This window comes from Polypterus senegalus, chromosome 12 (assembly GCF_016835505.1).
Source record: "Polypterus senegalus isolate Bchr_013 chromosome 12, ASM1683550v1, whole genome shotgun sequence".
NCBI lineage: Eukaryota > Metazoa > Chordata > Cladistia > Polypteriformes > Polypteridae > Polypterus > Polypterus senegalus.
Genome location: NC_053165.1, coordinates 80023765 through 80044843, shown reverse-complemented (window position 1 = coordinate 80044843; position 21079 = coordinate 80023765). Strand labels below are relative to the sequence as shown.

The 21079-nt window shown below is 48.7% G+C and overlaps 1 protein-coding gene across 7 annotated transcripts in view; it reads right to left on the bottom strand.

Annotated features, from left to right (window-relative positions):
- Positions 1–6208: 6208 nt before the first annotated feature.
- The window catches only part of plppr2b (phospholipid phosphatase related 2b), a 74437-nt gene continuing 59566 nt past the window's right edge, over positions 6209–21079 (bottom strand). For 5 of the 7 annotated variants that reach the window (XM_039772555.1, XM_039772553.1, XM_039772558.1 and 2 more), the window contains 4 exons: positions 19865–20115; positions 18300–18476; positions 13275–13396; positions 6209–8298 (listed from right to left, as the gene is read on the bottom strand). In XM_039772555.1, coding sequence (XP_039628489.1) covers positions 8193–8298; positions 13275–13396; positions 18300–18476; positions 19865–20115 — 656 coding nt within the window. In that variant the 3' untranslated portion in view covers positions 6209–8192. Of the gene's footprint in view, positions 8299–13258; positions 13397–18299; positions 18477–19864; positions 20116–21079 lie in introns of all 7 variants that reach the window. The other 2 variants (XM_039772557.1, XM_039772559.1) reach the window with 1 other exon arrangement.

Genomic DNA, 21079 nt, shown 5'->3' with positions numbered 1-21079 from the left:
ACACAAATTCTCTGGGGCTCCACCAGGGTGACCATCATGTTCTTGGTCACTTCTGCCACCAACGCCCTTCTCCCATGGTGGGTCACTTTGGACGAGCAGTGGCGGTTGTTCCAAACGTCATCAATTTAGGAATTTGGGAGGCCCCTGTGCTCTTGGGACCCTTCAGTGCTGTGGGGAATTTGTGTTTGTCCCAACACCATCCTGTCATTAAGCTCTGCAGGCAGCTCCTTGGACTTGGTGGCACCTCTGTGGACACCTGTGTGCCTTTCTAATCCCATGCAGCCAACTGACCTGACACGAGGCGTCACAGCGAGGGCTCGGCCCTCTGAGCTCGCTGACTTTGCTCAGTTTCTGAATATTTAAGCTCCTCTCGTCACCTTGTCATTCAGGAGTATCGAGTGCTGCCTGATGGAGGAACTTCAACGATTTTAGCACAAAGCTGTGACAGGGGGGCCGAGTACCTCCTGAAGGCGGCGTGTGCCCCTCGGCCCCAAGCAGAGCCCAAATTCACAAGGCGGCTCAGCGGCGTCGCCCGATCTTCATGACCTGCCAGGTGAGCTCATCTGTGATCTGACAGCTGATGAGCAGAAGAGGAGTCACCAGATCACCAAAGTCTAAAGGGAGAAGAAGGGAACACCCCGCGCGCCTCTGGATATCCCGTCTCTTACAGTTTGTGGGGCCCGGAAGCTTCACAAGTTAGGAATGTCGCAGTGATGTTGAAGCGCATTTGGTTTTTTGTTATTTTAATTTTCCAGCTGTCAACAGCATTTTGTGTGATCAGCGCCATTGCCTTCACCCCTCGTTTCTGGGGGCGTGTCCTCGGAGGTCAGATGAGAAGGTCCAATCAACCCTGCAGTTTCACAGACGGCCAATAATAAAAAACCCAAAAGGGCGGAGTTTCTGGCTTAATGACCATGACAGAGGTGGGACTAATGGCCAATTAGTTATTATTACTATTATTATTATTAATAAGAGAGGCAGGTCTAAGGACCAACAAATTTTAAGGAGAGGCGGATCTAATGACTAATCAATGATAAGAAAAGGCGGGTCTAAGGACCAATCAATAAGAAAAGAGGCAGGTCTAATGACCAATGAATGATAAGCAGAGGCGGGTCTAAGGACCAATGAATGATTAGATTTGCCTCTCCTATGACCAATCAATGATAAGAAGAGGTGGATCTAAGGCCCAATCAGTAATATGAAGAGGCGAGTCTAAGGACTAGTGAATAATAAGAATAGGCGGGTCTAAGAACCAATCAATAAAAAAAGAGGCGGGTCTAAGGACCAGTGAATGATCAGAAGAGGCGGGCCTAATGACCTAAAACTTTTAAGGAGAGGCGGATCTAATGACTAATCAATGATACGAAGAGGCGGGTCTAAGGACCCATCAATAAAAAGAGAGGCGGGTCTAATGACCATCAAGTGATCCTAGGAGGCGGGACTTCAACTCAAAAGCCGATTCTGCTTTAATCAAACTCCTATCGTGTGAGGGAATTTTCCAGAAGTGGTTTATTTAATGATATTTTAGTCAAGATACAACACACAGTAAATATGAAAAAAAGATCATTTTTGGGGATATTCGTTTAAAAAGTGTGTGTGCAATGACGTGAAATGATGTGAAAATAACGTGAAAAGTGAAAAACGAAATGACGTGAGCATGATGGGGAAAAATGACGTGAAAAATGACATTAAATGCCTAGAAAAGTGACATGAAAATCAATATAAACGACAACATGAGAAATGACGACGTGAACTGAGCTGTCATCGGTCCCCAGACCTTTAAAGCTTCAGGGAGTGCAGTGGCCTTGAAGGGCCACTAGAGAGTAGGTGGCCTTGGTGGCCCTGTGTCCAGATACTGACATGAACATCCCATTGAGCTCACTAGGGACAGGATGAAGGACTTGGACAGAGAACCCGAGACAGGAATTGGCCTGGTGGTCCTTTGGAGGGGGCTCAGAGGGTCAGGCAGCCCAAAGGTTCAAACACCTGGGCTGGAGGGTCCACAGAGGCAGCAGGCTCCTTTGTTTCTCTGCTTCTTACCCATTCATCTCTTGGGCCCCCCTTTTGGTGACATTGGTGTATTTTCCTGGTGTAGAGCGTCTCATAATCTTTGGTTTTGTGAAGCCCCCCAGGGATAGGCCAAGACCCAGTCACTTTTCCTCCTGTCAGGTGGGTTTGGCTGGACCTCGGGAGACAGCACTGCACTACCACACAAGGGTGGGCAGAAGAAAAGAGACCACCCATATTGTGCAGCAGTGGGCATTCAGACCTCTGCATTATGTAATTGGGACAACATTTACAGGGTCAGACATCTGGTGGGGTTCATTTTAGGGGCCTCGAGACTTTGGCCCATCAAGTGTGCTGCCACTTCAACTGGCATAGGAGAGCAGAACCTGTGGGCACAAACGGACTGGGACTGGCGGAGTTGGGTGGGATGGGGAGGAGTCGGGGGCTTCTCGATGACAATGACCATTGGGTGGGGACGATAAACGTCAATGTGCAGAACAAGAAAACAGAAATTTACTTGAAAGCTTGTCAAATTCCTCGCAGGTCGTGACAAAGTCCACTTAAACGCCCGACCCTCCGTTAATTCATTTGGTATCACCGCTGGCAGGGGTCGCTACATGTGAGACGACTTCAAACTCAGGTTGGGACGCAGTTGGGGGGGCAGATCAGATCAGAAGAAAAAGACACATATTAAGGAGCGACCGCCTGGCTTTCAGCACGGGAGGAATGGGACTTAAGGGTCCGCTGAATGGGGGTCTCCTGTCCACACTCGGCACACTTTAGCTCAGGTGGCGGTGGGGAGTTGTATCCACTTGTGGTGCTGGGGGTCCGAAAGTCATCAGGAAACACTTGGGTGATGTACACAATGGGGGGGGCCATGATGAATCAGTGCAGCGGGGGTGACCGTGCAGACGTGTGGTGGGAACAGCGAGACTCCCACGATTACTCTATTAAAAAAAATAAAGAGATGGGCACTGAGTGCCCCCTCGTGGAAACACTGAGCACTACAGAGACGGGAAAAAGGAGCGCAGCCAGCGGGGAACACGAAACTCGAAGTACTCGTGTAATGGTACTTCACCTGGAAAGGCGCTATATAATTCATAGACAGATAGACAAACATGAAAGGCACTATATAAGGACAGTCAGATAGATATGAAAGACTGAATACAAGTCATACACAGACAGACAGACAGACAGACAAAGATATGAAAGGCAGTATATACTAGACAAACATGAAAGGCGCTATATGATAGATAGATGGCTAGGTGTGAAAGGCGCTATATAACATACACAGATAATCAGAATACCACGCCCTTCTCTTTCCCTCTTAGGGCCTAAGGGGCGCGTCTTCAAAGTGGAGCCAACTTCAGGTCTCCAGAGGGTCCTTGAGGGTCTTGTCTTCAGGGCTCTGCAGCACCAGCGCACGCGCATGCTCCGAGGGACCTCTCTGAAGTCTGACCTGCTGTACGTCTGTTCACAGCCCTGCACGGACGGGACGCCAGTTTCCCACACACCCCACGCCAGTCTCCAGTCCGTGTGTCAATGAGAGACCCCCAAACCAAAAAAACACCCCAAAGTCGAGTTTGTCCAAGTGGTAATCATTCTTGGGTGGGTTCCCGCGTGAAGTTTAAAAACGGTTTCGAGAAATGAGGCAGAGGTCAGTTAGTCAGTCAGTCATTGTCTAACCCGCTATATCCCAACACAGGGTCTGCTGGAGCCAATCCCAGCCAGCACAGGGCACAAGGCAGGAACAAACCCCGGGCAGGGCGCCAGTCCACCGCAGTGAGGCAGAGGTGTTCGTCCATATTTGTTCTGAACCCACTCTTTCGATGGCAGGGTAGTGTGGCGACATTTGAAAAGAGAGCTAAAACAGAAAATAAAGAAAACTGGGAAATGAAACAGCAGCGCAGTTACCTCTGGTTTGGAGAAGTCGGGTCTTTAAATCGCCGCTCATGTAAAGCCGCTCGGGTTTATCTCCAGCGCAACGATCTAACTTCGAGAGCAGTGGGATGAGAGCACGGCCCGCCCTCCAGTGGACACACTAGGAATTGCTCCCTCAGCACGCCTCCAAACTGTAGAATTCAGCACTGCGCGCTGGATCTCTAAATCTTTAAAGGGCCGGAGGAAGGGGGCGTTTTGTTTGAGGGGTGTTTTGGCAGGTGTGAGGGGAGTATGGAAAGAAACCACCAGTGAGACACTTCAGAGATCATGTGGATAAGACCCTCCAACAGCCCGGGTTTCCCGCTAAGCTCGCTGGCCCGGTCGGTCCCTGTGCTCGTAAGTCTGAACACGGAGCCCCAGGGCGCTTTTAATCAGATAAATGGAGAGCCGCTCTTTCCATTTGAAGTGTCTTCACATCGCGCATCTCTTTGAGGCTCCTCTCTGAATCTTCAAATGAGAAGACCGCGTATCTCTATTCAATATTTTACGAGGCTAGCCGGCACTTCTAATACAGCACAGCAGAAGCGTTTCATCCAATTTATCTCCGCATCAGAATTCACTGCACACCACCATGAAAAAGAAAAACGAGGCTTCGGAGATGAGCGCCGCTGCAAAGAGCCGAGGAACGGGCGGTGGTCTGTCATTGGCGGCACACCCGGTCGGTCGGCCCACTCGCCGCGAGTCGAGCGACCAACACACAAAAGCAAACCTCTTGAAATACCAGTCACCCGGCCCGCCTGATGCCATCCCTGCAGCGCAGCGTCAGGGACAGGGGGGCTGCCCAGAGCTGAGGGCGGGCAGGGTGAATGGAGCTGAAGAAGACCTCCTCGGACTCGGGTGAGAGCTCAGTGAGCCGAGACCACCCGGTTTGGGGACAAATCTCTGATTTAAATCCCCACAGGACACGCAGCCAACGGCCCTGCGGTGTGCCAGGCCAGCGGAGACTTACCGAGGAGACCCAGAGCTGCCCGAGGGGCTTCTGCAAACCACTGAATTAAGGGTCTCAGTAGTCCCATGGATGATAGATTTCCGTTTGTCATTATTGATACATGCACAAACCTTTCTGAAGACTTCTCACTTTGTCATTATGGGATGTCGAGCGTGGACTGATGGACAAAACGCCTCCATTTCACTTGACGCCTACAACACAATAACGTGTGCTTTGGAGGGTCCTGAATCCCCCGTCGATCTGAATAGTGCAGGTTGGCAGGGAGCCTCAGCCCGCCGCGTCAACTTCGGGCACAAGGCAGGAAGCGACGGGCCACAACAGGCCATTGTAGTGCCCATCCACACGGGCAATGACACAAATCAAACCCACTTCAGGGTCTCTTCTGCGAGGCCCACCCAGCGTAACCCAGACCCCCACTTGAAGTATGTTATGTACGAGTGCAGATTTTCTGTACACTTAGACGGGTCACTTTAGTTGGGTGGGAGTTCATCAAACACCGGCAGCTTTACTGTTCAGTGACTGGCACAAGGTGGGCATCATCCTTAGATAAGGTACTGTAGCTGACTATAGGGGTCCCAGTCTCCCCCACCCATGACACCTACATTCAGTATTGTCAAGTAACAAAAACTCTTTGGTTTTGGCCTAAATTAAGCAGGTGACCATCAGCTAAGTTTAAAACGAAACCACTTGAAAGAGAACAAAACAAAATGGTAAGCGACGTACCCACGTTTGCTGCTCCCATTGAAACTCCCGCTTTATTGTGGCGCCCCAAGGTGTGCCAACGCGAAAGGCAAACGGGTGGCAGCAGAGCTAAACGCGCAGGGGATCAGCCACCTTGTGGAGCTTCGATGTCCCGGTACGGCTTTACTTGTACGGGTCGCAAAGGTTTGAAAACACCGATCGTTAAGATTTCGTTACACGCCAGGGCGCTTCTGCGGAAGGTGCGTCTATCCCAGCATGCACCGCTGGCCTGCACATGCGCAGTTCATTCGCCGCCCGCAGCACCCTCAGTGTGGCATCACTCAGGTAACGGCCACAGCTTCAGCCCCGAGGCGCCCTTCGAGTCCGGCAACCCTCAGACTGGCATACGATGGGCGCCTCGTGACTGGCGTTGTGGTGGGCCTCGTGATTTCGGCGACATCATAGGTTGGTCTTCCTAGCTCCAGATTGGCTCGCCTCTCAAAGTGTATTTTATATAGCGACTTTCACAGCATCTTAATCAGAAGTACGTCACTGGTGGGATTTCAAAACGGTTGTCAAGGACGGGAAACACCGAGAGCGGCGAGGCGACAATGACAAGCGACAAGCAAGGCGTTTCCACACTGAGCTGAGCTCCCACTTTAATACAAAGAATACAAAAGAAATGTTTGAAGAACCAGTGAGGCCTCACGTTCACACCAAACCCCAGCACGACCGGGTCTGACCGGCACGCGCCCACCGTAACAAACACAGACGCGAGAAAGTCACAGCATGCACGTCACACGCGACAGACGGGGCGCCGCCTTCCGCTCCTTTGCTGTCCCCTCTCGAGTTGTTTTCCCCCCACAGGTAAAGGGCGAGCCCTTGGCTTTAATGATCACATTTGGCTTAAAATGTGTGGTCATCGACAGGGCGACCACCTGCTGGTGCTGGGGCGGGTCAAGACGGTGGCCACGTCGGGTGTGGCGCTGCCCATTTTGTTGAGGAGTCCCGACGTCAGGGACAAATCTGCGGGGAGCCGTTCGTAGAAAAAGCGTATAAAAAAGAGCAGTCAGTGCCAGTAGGGGGCACCACTGCACCCAGCCTAGTGTTGGCAGGGACGGTGACCGGCGCAGGGCTGCTGGTGGCCTGAAGGTCTCCCGGGAATGACAAAGAGCTGGGACTGGCAGGGCTGCCCATTTAACAAAAGCCATTGAGGCCAAATCGTCCCGTTCTCCATGCCAGCCAGTTCACAAAATTCTTTTTGTGTTGAAGAAGTGCCAGCAATCACAGTGCAGCTGACCCTCAAGTTGGCATCCCTGTAACCTCATTTGTGGGAAAGGAGACACTCCATAAGTTGGCACTGCCACCTATTACCCAGCGTACCAAAGTGGGACAAGCTTGGCAGTGTCACTCAAATAGGACATGAAAGGTCTATATCAGGGGTGGCACAGAGCTCTGCGAAAAGTGTGACAGAGATGGCATCCAGAATGAAGCAAGTGGCATTCGGCAGGAAGAAGGTGACACTGTGCTCACATGAAGAGTCAGATGCCCGCTAAAGGAAACAGATGGTAGAGCACAGTGGCAAGGGATACGGGGATTGGATTAGCCACCCGTGCGGGAGACTTCTTTAATACGACTACGTGGCATTGTGTCCATGGCTGACCAACCGGTAACGTGGGCACTGTGGCGATGGATAGAGAATGAAGGCATTGGAATTCACATGGGCATCATAACCTAAGCCAGTAGGTACTGGATAGGATGCTGGCAGAACATCCTGAACAAGGTGCCAGGCGGATGCAAGGGTCTAATCATCTGCCAATGTGATGAAGTAACAGGCAGAAGAATTTGTCTCAGGAGAGGAGGGCAAAGCAGAGGGTACAGGATGGGTACCTGCAACTCTCTCTTTTTATGGTTGGCTGTGAGTGGCACTTTAGTGCTTAGTAAATTGTGCCCTAATGGGGGTAGGTTTTGCAGAGAGAGGTACTCTCTGCCACAGTCCATGCCACTGTAGGCAGGCAGTAAAGGTTTCTTGGCACTGGAGCCTTCTTCTAAATACCCATGGGTTCACTCAGCCTCAATGCCCATCACTGTTTTGCCCCATTTGCCATCCCACCCTGAGCAGACCTACTGCACCTGTCAAAGAATGGGGTGAGAGGTGGGATACCACATTCTGGACAAGGTGCCATCCCAAACACTGGAGCAAATGCCAAGGCAGAGTCCGGGTCTGTGGTCCACTTAGGCAGGAGTCGGCGAAGAAGATGGAGACGCAGCAGACGAGCTCGCTGCCACCTGGGTCGCTGCCACCTGGGTCTTCCCTTTCTGTGCTCTGCTGTAGCCCCGAGGGTCCCCAAACATCTCTCACCCGTCTTCGGAAGGAGGGACCAGTAATTGAATGGTGGGCTGGCACCGTGCCTCAGACCACACTGACGGGTATGCAGATCTTCCTTCAGCTCCTTCTGTGGGGTCCTTAGCTGCTGGCATGGAGGCTCCAGTGAGGCCGGTGGCCTGCTGGTGACAGTTGTAGTGGGCGGGTGGGTGAAATGCTGTGCTGGGTTCACGTCTTGGTCTTGAGTGGGGTGGGGGAGGTGAGGGTGGGGGTCTGTGGTGCCAGAGGCTAAACTTCGCTGGAGATGGACCGGGAGGGGATGAGCACATCCGGGGTGGCGGGAAACAAGTAGGGCTGGCGCTCATGTGACCTCGGAGAAGGCAACTCGCTGAGCCTGGAAAAGACGGAGAGAGACAGAGGGTGAGGGACACGGGCAAAGCGGGCAGCGAGGGTCACCTCAGTCCACCCCAAACACAAGACCCTGGCAGAGGTTCCTGTGCCACTGCCAGCTGACGGGCATCACCACAACATCAAACTGGCACCAAGCTTTTGCTTTATTTTGTGTTTGGGAAGGAAGTCGTGGTTTAAAGCAGAAGGAAAAAGAAAGGGGGGACGCCTGGCAGAATCGCAGCCCCACAATACCCAACACATGTCAGCTCTGAAACTGTCCGGCGCCTCCCGTGTGTGCAGCCCACCCGCCGTGTGCGCTAATGGGCCCTGTTGACGAGTCAGTGGGCGCAGTCCTCACCTGCTGACAGGTGGATGGGCCGAGAAGACCCTGTCAGCACTTCAGCAGGAGGCATGAAGAGAAGCTGCTGTCACCTTTAGTGAGGACCTGCAGATGTGAGGCTTACGCTAAAGGGACTTGGGGGGGGAAAACAAAACAAAAACAACTGAACAACTCTTCAGGGTTTGGTCTTTGTAGGCCACTTGAAAGTGAAGGGCGCAGCCAAGATGGCCCACTTCACAAAAAGAGGACACGGTGCCAGTGACGCCTGCCAACGTGATGGCGCACGATACCACGGCCTCACTCAGTGGCCATGAGCCACCGTGGACTGGCGCCCTATGCTAGCTGGGAGGGGCTCCGGCACAAGGGTGACCCTACTCAGGACTTTTGCTGGTTACAAAATGACCGACACTCACCATTAAAGTATAACAAGACACAAGATGAAGTGTGAAATGGTAGCAGGAGGCGCCAGGAGCCTCGGGTTCAACCGGCAGGCACCCCAGTCACCGACAATAGCCGGACGTAGCAGAAGGTGATAACCATGTGTGGTCAGCGGGTGGGGGGGCTGTGGTGTCGTAAACCGTCATATCAGCTGAGCGACGTTATGTAAAAGTGTGGGATTTCAAACAGTGACACCGAGTTAGTGCAAGTCAGGTCAGCCATTAACTTAACAGGCGCGTCTTTGGGGTGCGGGAGGAACCCCTGGAGAAATCCCCTTACAGATTGACCCACCTGTCTAAGAGATAGAAGATAGAGGTGAAAGGCGCTATATAATAGGCAGATAAAGGTGAAAGGCGCTATATAATAGACAGATAGAGGTAAAAGGCGCTACATAATAGACAGATAGAGGTGAAAGGCGCTATATAATAGACAGAGGTGAAAGGTGCTATATAATAGACAGACAGAGGTGAAAGGCGCTATATAATAGATAGTAGATGTATAGTGCCTCTCACATGCATCTCTCCATTAGATAGATACAGACGGGTGTGAAAGGCACTATTCTATCAATCAAATGTACAGCACCTTTATCTGTCCATCCATCTGTTGTAGGAGGAGAACAGGCGTCCCAGATGAGACGGAGATGAACAAATTCCCCAGACGGGAGGCCACTTCGATGATGCAGACAAAGTGGCAGGCTGGACAGGAAAATAACTTCATACCTGGCTGGTAAGAATTAATAAATGGACAAGCGGAAGCCAAACATAGAGAGCAGTTCCATCTCCCATATGCCAGTGGTCCTTGTACAACAACCCAGTTGGGGCAGCCTCAGGGGTTCTTGGGAGATTAAAGTCCGGAAATGCAGCCCAATAGAGGGGGCTCTCTGGGGAGGACCTCCCTCCTTTCTTTATGGTCAAGAAAATACAGCAATGACACTGGGAGCATTTCTGGGTCTGGCTGAAAAAGAAGCCTGCTGCCACACATGGGTGAGAGTGGGAAGGTGGCGGGCAACACTCAACTGGAGGACAAATTGCTGATTTACTGTTGGTTTACTTCATTATTGTGGCTAATTGTTGGAGAGGTGCTTTTGGGAAGAACACAAATCCTTTATTTAATTCATATATTGTGTGGTGTTTTGCTGGGTCTGTCGTTTGGGACTCTCTGGTGCCCCCTTGTGGTTACACTATCTATTATACTGTACAGTCTCACCTATCTATCTATCTATCTATGTAATCCTGCCAACTACACTATCTATCTATCTATCTATCTATCTATCTACAGGGTGGTCCAGATCTAATTATGCTGATCCAGATCGTCTGGATGACTTTGATTTATGTGGGGACGTTTCCAGTTTGACGATTCTTCATGTCGTCAGTTCGTACACTTCTCGATGGTCCGGGATTTTTCGGGTGATTTTTCTATGTAATAAACTTAATAAGTTATAGTGTAATGAAAATTGCATAATTAGATCTGGAGCACCCTATATTATAGAGTCTCATCTATCTATCATATAGAGTGTCATCTATCTATCTATCTATCTATCTCTCCTACAGCACCTTTATCGGTCTGTCTGTGACTTGGTGGTCCTACCTAATCAATGTAATCCCTGGCCATAATGGTGCACTGTGAAGTAAAAGGCTGCCAGCTCATTCCCACCACGGACGCCCTGTGTGACCCTGAAGGAGCCTTCAGCTGCCAGTGCTCATCTTGCGGTGTCATTAAAACCAAACGTCTGCTATCTGTAATATATATATGTCCACCATGAAAGCTGTTATACAATTTCAAAACGCTCGCCGTCTATCGCTGACTCGGCGCACGTCCAAAAGCACCACTTCGGCTAACGGGGACTCGGGGAGAACGTTCAGCCTGCACACAGATTCTAACCCAGAGATTGGATCGGTGAGGCAGCAGCCCCCAATGATGCAGAGTTTGCAGAAATGAGCCAGATGGCTCCTTATTGTGGCCCGTGCCCGTGTTATACCCCCAGAGGGCAGCTCCTGCCAATGCGGCGATAGGCTGGTAGGACAGACAGAAGCTCCAATGGGTTTTGCTGATTTACTGTAACTGAGGCTTCACTGGCTGACTGACTGCAGCTCGCACTTTATGTTGAAAATGCCCCGTCTGTGTTGAGCTTCCCAAATCGGAATGACTTGATTTTTATTTTATGTTTCTTTCCCAAACTTTACTTAGGAGGGTAATTTGGAAAGGAAAAAAAAAAAACCCAGAATTTCAAATAAATCATCCAGCTTTGAAAGCCACTTCATGAAAGGCTGGCAGCAGGTATTAGAGATGCAACGGCCCTTTGTTTAAAAAAATAAATAAAAAAAAAAAGCAACAAAATACAAAAGCCCCGAATACATCAGAGGAGAGGAGAGGAGAGGAGAGGAGAGGAGAGGGCACACGTTTAGAAAGCAGCCAAAAACGAGGGAAGGAGAGCAAAAAAACTGCACAGAGTTGAGACAAAGCCACGGCAGGCTGTTGGCCGTTGTTACCCTTCGTTGGCAGCACGGCCATTTTCTAAGATGGGCACAGGCAGACAAAGAGCAGAAGGTGCCAACTTCACAAAAACATCTTTGCTTTGCTCTGCCCGCTGCTCATCGACGGAAGATAATGGACCTCGCTCTGAAGATAACGCGAAGAAGAGACGCGCGTAACCTGTTGTCCCCGACGTCCCTTGACAGCTCTTTGGTGTTGCTCACGATGGTGGAGAGGACGAAATGGATTCTGTGGACAGGTGGGCACGAGTTGAGATCAGGAGTATCTGTGATTGATCGATTGATTGGCCAATCTGTGGGAGCCAGAATTCTGTCCGAGTTGTAGAGGATCAAATCCTTGATTTTTCTCAATGACATGCAAATCCATTTATAACTCTGATGTAATTGTTTTTTTCTGGATTTTGGGTTGATATTCTGACTCTTTCCATTAAAATGAAACTACCATAAACATTCAAGGCTGATCATTTCTTTGTAAAGGAGCAAACCTACAAATTCAGCAGGGAATCAAATCCTCATTTCTCCCACTGCAGAACTCCAATTACTGTTACCTTCAATAAACAGAACCACACACAATTTGAAATCCTATTGTGTTCACTCAAACTACATTTCCCATGATGCTGTGTTACCCAGAGTGCTGTCTGGCCTTCTGGTCAGCCGTTCAGGTGCTGTCAGGCTATTCGGATCTACCAGTTGCGACGTTTCTCCTTCCCACAAACCTACAAATTCAGCATGGGATCAAATCCTTACTCCCCCCACTGTGTATTGTCTGATGAGGTGTCCATTTATTATCTTTTTAAGTGTTAAGGTTCAAAGGTTAAAGGTGGAGAATATTTAAAGCAGGCGTTTGGTGTGTAAGGAGATCGCCTTTGGGGAGAGCGGTGGAGATGCGTTTTTTTCTGGCCTTCCTTTCCTCTTCCCCTGTGGTGGGTTGAGGTGCCGACTGGAGATGATCGTCAGTAGTGGCCTCTGCACGAGGAAGGGCAAAGGCTGACACTGGGCGTCAAAAAGAGAAACCCCTAAAAAATGGAGCTACACTCTTAAATACCAGGAGTCAAAACAAACAAACAAACCAACAAAACGTAATCGCTAATAATATTCAATCTTGAATGAGTCGGGACTGCACGAGGGACACGGCCACGCCGATGATGTCGCCATCACACGGTCACAGGAGTGGGAGCTACGGAGGTAACCGGCGATGCAACTTCACCAAAATGGCGGCACCCAAGAACAAAACATCACAAGATGATGAGAGGACATTTTGTGAGCAGAATAAGGAAACCCTGGTAAGGCGCAGAACTGATTTTTAGAAATGAACTGCAAACGTCAGTCAGTCACATCAGGTGGCCTGAGCAGGATGGACGCTTGGACCGGACTGCCCCTCTGACCCGTCAACTCTACGTGGCTCGGTGTCCTGATGTCCATCTTTGTTGAAAACCCGCGGCTTAGCTTCACTTCTAGGATCAGGAGGTCCGGGTGGGTCGTTTACTTTGAGCGTCTCAGTCCCTGATTGTTAAGGGTCCGACTGAGCTGCCTCCTCCTAGGGGAGTCCAGCGCCCTACAATATTCCCGCCGCCGTTTTGTCTCCACTCCAAGCAGTTTTGCTGCCATCGGCTCAAAGCACTGGGATGCAAAGCCTCAAATAAAAAGGGCGACGCTGCATCTATAAAGCCAGGCCGTGCCCCCCCGCCCCTTACCTGGGCAGCACTTAACTTTTCAAGTGGACTCTCGACACACGGCAAAGTCATCATTGGCATGCCCACCAAGGGCTCTGGCCGTGGCAGCTTTGGCAGGGGCGGCCGTCGACTCTGGAAGTTGTTGATCACGCAGGTCACCTGAAGGGGGAGAAACACGTAGAAAAGGTCAGGACTTAAGATGGAATCCGTTCTCTTCTCCGTGTTAGCCCATAATGACCAGCCGCCCACACAACACTGTAAGACTGAGAGACAAGACAGACAGAGTGAAAGGTGCTATATAACGGACAGATCAATGTGGATTTGTCTCCAAGGGAAAATGAAACCTTCACAGAAGCTCAGAGTAAACCCAACTGTAACAAACCACAGCTTCCCAACCTCATGCAAGAGCTTCTGGCTGGGATAATAAGAGATCGGCCACCGTCCAATCACAGGCTTGTAGGTGGGCGTGGCACGTGCCTTAGAGGGGATTGTGGTGTTGTGGGTCCACAGCTCGCCGAGCACTCGAGGCGGCTTCACGAGGGGCGTGGTGGCATAGCAAGTGAGGAACTGCCCACATCCGTGATTGCTCCCGTGGCTAATGTGCTGCAGCTGCTATGGCCACCACGCTGTATAAAAGAAGAGCGAGTCGGTTGGGAGAACGAGAGAAAGGAAAAGGGGACGGAGGTTACAGGGAGCGAGAGAGACGCACGGAGTGTGTGGTGAGCGAGCGAACGAGTGCTCGTGGGCAGCTGCCAGGGCCTGGGTGTTAGGCCGGTTAGACCCAGGGGTTGTGGTTGATGTCGCTCCCGCTGAGCGGGCAGGTAGCGGGAGTGACCAGGGAAAGGTGACTGGCCACGGGAGGCTTGGTCGGGGAGTATCCACCGTGAGCGTCCTGGCCGTTGCATTGGACCAAGTGTCAAGCTGGGATGAGTGCCAGGGTTCGTGTGTGAGTGAAGGGAAAAGGGCAGCTGCAGAGAGCCTCTTGCCTGCCGCTAAGCCCAAGCGGGAGACGCCAAGCGGGAAGAAGCACCGAGCTTGTTGTGTTTAAAGATTGCTTCCTGTTGGATGTTTTAACCTCGTTTTTCAAGGACTGTTTTTAACCTCCACGTGTTTTATTGGATTATTTATTTGAACTTGGAACTGCTCAGCACTATTTATTTGAACGCTGTTTTGATGGTCTTTTTAATAAAAGCACTTTGCACATTTACACCGTCCCCTTGCTCAATTGTTTATTGCCTCAACTGTCGAGCTCATCGGTGACATTACCGACGGTGGTGGGTTCAAGGGCTTCCGCACAGCGATGAGAACATGGAGTCGAACCCACATCGTCACAGGGGCGCCGCGGAAAGGGTCTGCAACTTTAAATTACTGCGAGTGACTCAAGTGGGCACCACACATTTCATCTCTTGTCGAAAAAAGCCCACCAGCGGTCTAAGGGCAGCCCACAAACTTCTGCAGGGACAGAACGTATTGCACAATACGTTCCAGTAGATGGTGCATCACAACCAAGAGAGGGCAACTGGCAGACAACCCAAGATCTGCTCGTGTTATACCCGCTGGGCTGCCGGTCGAGGACGGCTGGAAATCCAAGTAAGCGACGCCGTGTTTGCAGTGCATCATCATCTCCTGGAGTGTATTTTGAAAAGCAGGAAGTCATAAAAAGCACTGCATGTCTCGTTCCAACAGACGGTGCATCACAATGGCAAAATTAAATGCCAGCCGACGTGTTCACTAGACTGAAATGGAACTCAAACGCACCCGGTGTACTTCATTTTGGCACAGTTTGAGCACATCATAATTATATGTGCCCTGTGTTGGCTGGGATTGGCTCCAGCAGACCCCCCGAGACCCTGTGTTCGGATTCAGCGGGTTGGAAAATGGATGGATGGATGGATTTCACCCAAATGATCGATTGCTTTTCACTACACCATGAAAGTTAAAAGGCAATTTAAACCAAAATGAAAACTCTGTCCCCATTGAAGCTCAACTGCATCAGGTATTTTATCATCTGTGACTTTTTTGAGTCACAAACCCCTTTAAGAATCTGATGAAAGCTATGGACCCCCTTCCCCAGAAATATTCACATAAACACAACTTTCATGCAATTGATGTAACGTACTTTATTTATGGAGATTTGATTGTCTCCTACTTAAATGACATACACAAAGTACGATTAAACTTTGAAGTAAAAACTCCTTTTTATGCAAAAAGTAACGGCCTCTCATTATAATGATGAAACACAACCGTCTCGTGCAAATTAAAACACATCTACTTCTGCGTCTACTCTAAATCAACAGTACCGGACGTTGTAGTGAGTATGTTCATTTTTATTTGACCCTCACGGACCCCCTAAAACCTCAGGTTAAGAACCCCTGATCTACGCTCTCCTGTTATGAACTGCAGGTGTCAAAGGATATTTGTAAGCACACACATGACCACAAGATGGCAGTGTTCAGCAAAAACTGAGGATTACAACTCGAGACAAAACTACCAGAATCATCCGCGCTGTAACGTTGACCTTTAACCTTAGTCAATTATTTAAAACTAACACATATAACCTGGTCAGCCCAAAATGCCATTTTGTAGTCGAATTACATCTGAGACGAGGTGTTACACATTTAATACAGTGGTGTGAAAAACTATTTGCCCCCTTCCTGATTTCTTATTCTTTTGCATGTTTGTCACACAAATTGTTTCTGATCATCAAACACATTTAACCATTAGTCAAATATAATACAAGTAAACACAAAATGCAGTTTTTAAATGATGGTTTTTATTATTTAGGGAGAAAAAAAAATCCAAACCTACATGGCCCTGTGTGAAAAAGTAATTGCCCCCTTGTTCAAAAACCACCTACCTGTGGTGTATCACACCTGAGTTCAATTTCCTGATTACTGCCACACCTGTTTCAATCAAGAAATCACTTAAATAGGAGCTGCCTGACACAGAGAAGTAGACCAAAAGCACCTCAAAAGCTAGACATCATGCCAAGATCCAAAGAAATTCAGGAACAAATGAGAACAGAAGTCATTGAGATCTATCAGTCTGGTAAAGGTTATAAAGCCATTTCTAAAGCTTTGGGACTCCAGCGAACCACAGTGAGAGCCATTATCCACAAATGGCAAAAACATGGAACAGTGGTGAACCTTCCCAGGAGTGGCCGGCCGACCAAAATTACCCCAAGAGCGCTGAGACGACTCATCCGAGAGGTCACAAAAGACCCCAGGACAACGTCTAAAGAACTGCAGGCCTCAATTAAGGTCAGTGTTCACGACTCCACCATAAGAAAGAGACTGGGCAAAACGGCCTGCATGGCAGATTTCCAAGGCGAAACCACTGTTAAGCAAAAAGAACATTAGGGCTCGTCTCAATTTTGCTAAGAAACATCTCAATGATTGCCAAGACTTTTGGGAAAATATCTTGTGGACTGGTGAGACAAAAGTTGAACTTTTTGGAAGGCAAATGTCCCGTTACATCTGGCGTAAAAGGAACACAGCATTTCAGAAAAAGAACATCATACCAACAGTAAAATATGGTGGTGGTAGTGTGATGGTCTGGGGTTGTTTTGCTGCTTCAGGACCTGGAAGGCTTGCTGTGATAGATGGAACCATGAATTCTACTGTCTACCAAAAAATCCTGAAGGAGAATGTCCGGCCATCTGTTCGTCAACTCAAGCTGAAGCGATCTTGGGTGCTGCAACAGGACAATGACCCAAAACACACCAGCAAATCCACCTCTGAATGGCTGAAGAAAAACAAAATGACTTTGGAGTGGCCTAGTCAAAGTCCTGACCTGAATCCAATTGAGATGCTATGGCATGACCTTAAAAAGGCGCTTCATGCTAGAAAACCCTCAAATAAAGCTGAATTACAACAATTCTGCAAAGATGAGTGGGCCAAAATTCCTCCAGAGCGCTGTAAAAGACTCATTGCAAGTTATCGCAAACGCTTGATTGCAGTTATTGCTGCTAAGGGTGGCCCAACCAGTTATTAGGTTCAGGGGGCAATTACTTTTCACACAGGGCCATGTAGGTTTGGATTTTTTCTCCTAAATAATAAAACCATCATTTAAAAACTGCATTTTGTGTTTACTTGTGTTATATTTGACTAATGGTTAAATGTGTTTGATGATCAGAAACATTTTGTGTGACAAACATGCAAAAGAATAAGAAATCAGGAAGGGGGCAAATAGTTTTTCACACCACTGTATTAAATGTGTAACACCTCGTCTCTGATGTAATTCGACTACAAAATGGCATTTTGGGCTGACCAGGTTATATGTGTTAGTTTTAAATAATTGACTAAGGTTAAAGGTCAACGTTACAGCGCGGATGATTCTGGTAGCTTAGCTTTGTCTCGAGTTGTAATCCTCAGTTTTTGCTGAACACTGCCATCTTGTGGTCATGTGTGTGCTTACAAATATCCTTTGACAGGTATATAGTTTTTCACACCACTGTATGTTTATGTTGTTGTTTATCAGCACAAGTAACAAATCAACAGCGGCCTCGCATTTTTCCCCCTGAATAGTCCGAGCAGAAGAACATGGGAACGCACCGCATTGGGAAGGCGAATCACTACAAGGAGGCACTCCGAACACCCCAAGAGCGTATCGGTGCAGCAAAAGAGACAGACAATGAGAAAGAGAGTTCAACACGCCACCTGACGCCCGGCCTACTTGTGACGTAAGCGAACTACGCTACTCAACCGAGGGATGACACGTGAAACCACCAGCGCCACACACGTCACATCACGTAAATAAAGAACCTGAATGGTAATACAATTTAAAAAAAAAAAAAACTTCACATGAAAATAATCTCCACAAATGAAATTGGTAAGAATTGAGTTACTGCATCTCCATGAAAATATGAGAATGGGAATCACTACAAACAATACGAGGTAAGTAGCTTATAAAAAAAGTAGGTTTGAGTGGAGTATTCCTCTATGTTGTCCATTATGGTCCACAAGGACACACTATGAGGTGAGGATGTGAACAGATGGCCTGATCCAAGTTGGATTTACAAGTCGGTGAGACACTGGTGCATTTCATCTCCAGCCAAACTTACCAGAAACGCCGCGATAGAGCCCCCCGTGAGGAAGCCCGCCAGCACATCCGACCAGTGATTCCGATATTCCGTAACCCGCACCACTCCGACCAGAACAGCCAGTGACAGCAGAGTCAGACACACAGCTGGCTTCGTCAGGCGCGTCCCCTTGGTGCGGAAGACGAGCGTCACGTACATCTGGATAAAGAAGACAAGCGTTGCTGTTATGTAGCCACCTGGAATGACCAGAAGGTAAGAATGACCTGCAGGAGACCAGGCAGGTGTCTGCCCTTAGAGTGATCTGGGAGCGCCTGCTCAGTTCAGGGTGTGACACGCAGCGGTCACAGTGGCCCTGCCAGTCTTCACTGGGCCTACTTACTGTTGGGAACTGCGCTCGAGTCTAAGGCTTTACAAAGGACATGTCTGATTATCAAAGGGTTTTTGTTCCTTCTCTTTCTCTTTCTCGTGTTTCCAATGATGTATTTTGTAACTTTCTTTTATGATAATGTCTGCATTGCCAGTTATCTTCTATGCGTTGAGCTCCACAGCCCATTTAAAAGCACGAGAGCTCCTACTCTTGTTGTGTGGCTCCTGTTTTTGGACTTTTTGTTACCTTTTGGTTTTGTTAGGCTTGTGGACTTCTGACCTTTCCATTTGCTCATCCTGGTGTTTTGATCTTTGAAGTCCCTTCTGGTTTTTGCTCTATTGGTTGATCAACTTTATTACGAGAATACTGTTAATACCCAACTTTCATTGGTTCAGAGGCTTTTATGATTCTCCTCTCTATTTTTGGGAATTTACAGGCTTTGGCTCTTTTTGGATGTGCAGGCCACAGCAGTGCTCTTGAGTTTCAGGGCCAGGCCTACTCGGTGCTTTGACTTTGCAGGCCTGTTGTGGAGCTTCATGGGCTCGGACTCCATAACAACACTTAGATATGGACCCCAGAACAGCAGCATTTTAGGAAACTCCAATGAGTAGAATTTATGGGCTTTGATTTTTATTTGATGTGCAGGCCACAATCCTGCTCTTGAGTTTTAGGACCAGGCCTACTTGGTGCTTTCGCTTTTCAGGCCCGTTTTCTCAGCTTTGTGGACCTGAACATCATAACAAGATTTAGTTAAGGGTCCGGTTTTAGCAGAATTTGAGGGACCTCCAATTTTAGGGATTCATAGGCTCCGACTCTTATTGGGATGTTTAGTTTCAGATTGAGGGTGCTTGGTGTTTTGAGGCCTACTTTTGAGCTTTGTGGGCCCAGACTTCATAACCAGATTTAGATACGGGGGTCCCACCCCGTTTTAGCAGAATGTGAGCTTGTGTTGCCTCCTCTCTCTTTGCATTCCAGCTGCTGAGCCAAACTAAGATCCCTGTTCTGCCATACGGTCAGTTGACGTACGTTCAGCTACTCTATGTTGTCAAATTTCATTGGTGTTAAATTAGGATAAGCTGACATTTCTGCTCAATTTGCCAAACTAAAAACGTGTCTGAAAAATACAGGCCAGGGGTCCTGGGGTATATATATATATATATATATATAATGTCCCTTTCTGTCACAAGTACCAGGACACCCAACACCAGCCCACACATACCACCGTATAAACTGCCGAGTAGATGCTGAGAGCCGCATCCTTGGAGGGGAACGACTTCCTCGCTGCTGCCACGACCACTGGGTTGCCCGTGCACGCCCGTCTCTCTGTGATGTACTGCATGGGAGACTGGCACCCAAGGGCGGTGTAGTTAGGACGACAAGCTGTTAGGAAGTGGGGTGCCTGGTTGCCAGTTACCACTTGGCCAGCATTTGCGAAGATGGTCGTGGTGAAAAGTCCAAAAGAGTAAACACCTGGGAAGAGAAAAGGGCCGCCAGTAAACATCAGCAGGAAAAGTTGGCATCACAAAATAATACAAAACAGTAGGGCATTACGTGCAAAGCTCTGGCCATCCTCTCTAGGCCACATGAAGCCAAAGTAACGGGATTCCAGTCACACACAAGGCAGCAACAACTGGATGTCTGAGTGGGGCCCAAAGACCCCATGGACTGAAGAGGGGCACACATTACGGGCAGATGAGTGTCTCTGCTCAGGAGGGCACCCCGTCTCAGGTCCACCTCCACTCAGAGACGCCAGCCCGGGTCACACATTTATACGGCAGCTCTTACAGCCAGCAGGTCAGGCTTCAGTCTACAAGGACATCGTGATTTGAGAAACTTTATAAAACGGTCTTCCTCCTACGATTGTACTTAGTTACGTGTTTGATGTGTGATACTGGAGACGAATTCCATTATTACTCGTCTCAATTGAGTTATCCTTACGATTAACGTTGTTCTGTTATAGGCAGCGTTTACTCCGTTTTCCTCTTTTATTGTTGGTTTTTTTAGGTATTTTTTGTTGATTTATGTTAATTTCATTATGTTTGGTTATTGTTGATTAATGTGCTGTACTTTTTAAACAGTCTGCCATTCCCAGTGTTTTTAAGGTGGAGCCCGAGGAGGCAGCGCCACCCTGGCATCACTGCTGCTAGGACTGCCCCCTGCCCTTTTATTGGGGTCATTTATTGGTTTGTTCTTCCTTTGGTTTTCTGTTTCTTACGATTGCTGCTTTCATTCTCGGTTTACTGCTTTTGGACTTCATGTTGGGATTCATTTTCTTTTTTGCCTTATTTTTGTCCAATTCCCACTTTTGGTTCCATTTGCTGAATACAAAATGGCTCCTTCATTATTATAAAGATTACGATAAAGACCTGAGGTTACACTGTTTCAGTCCCTCGAGGGGGCATTTCATACATTTTTAACTTAAAAAGCCAGCCTC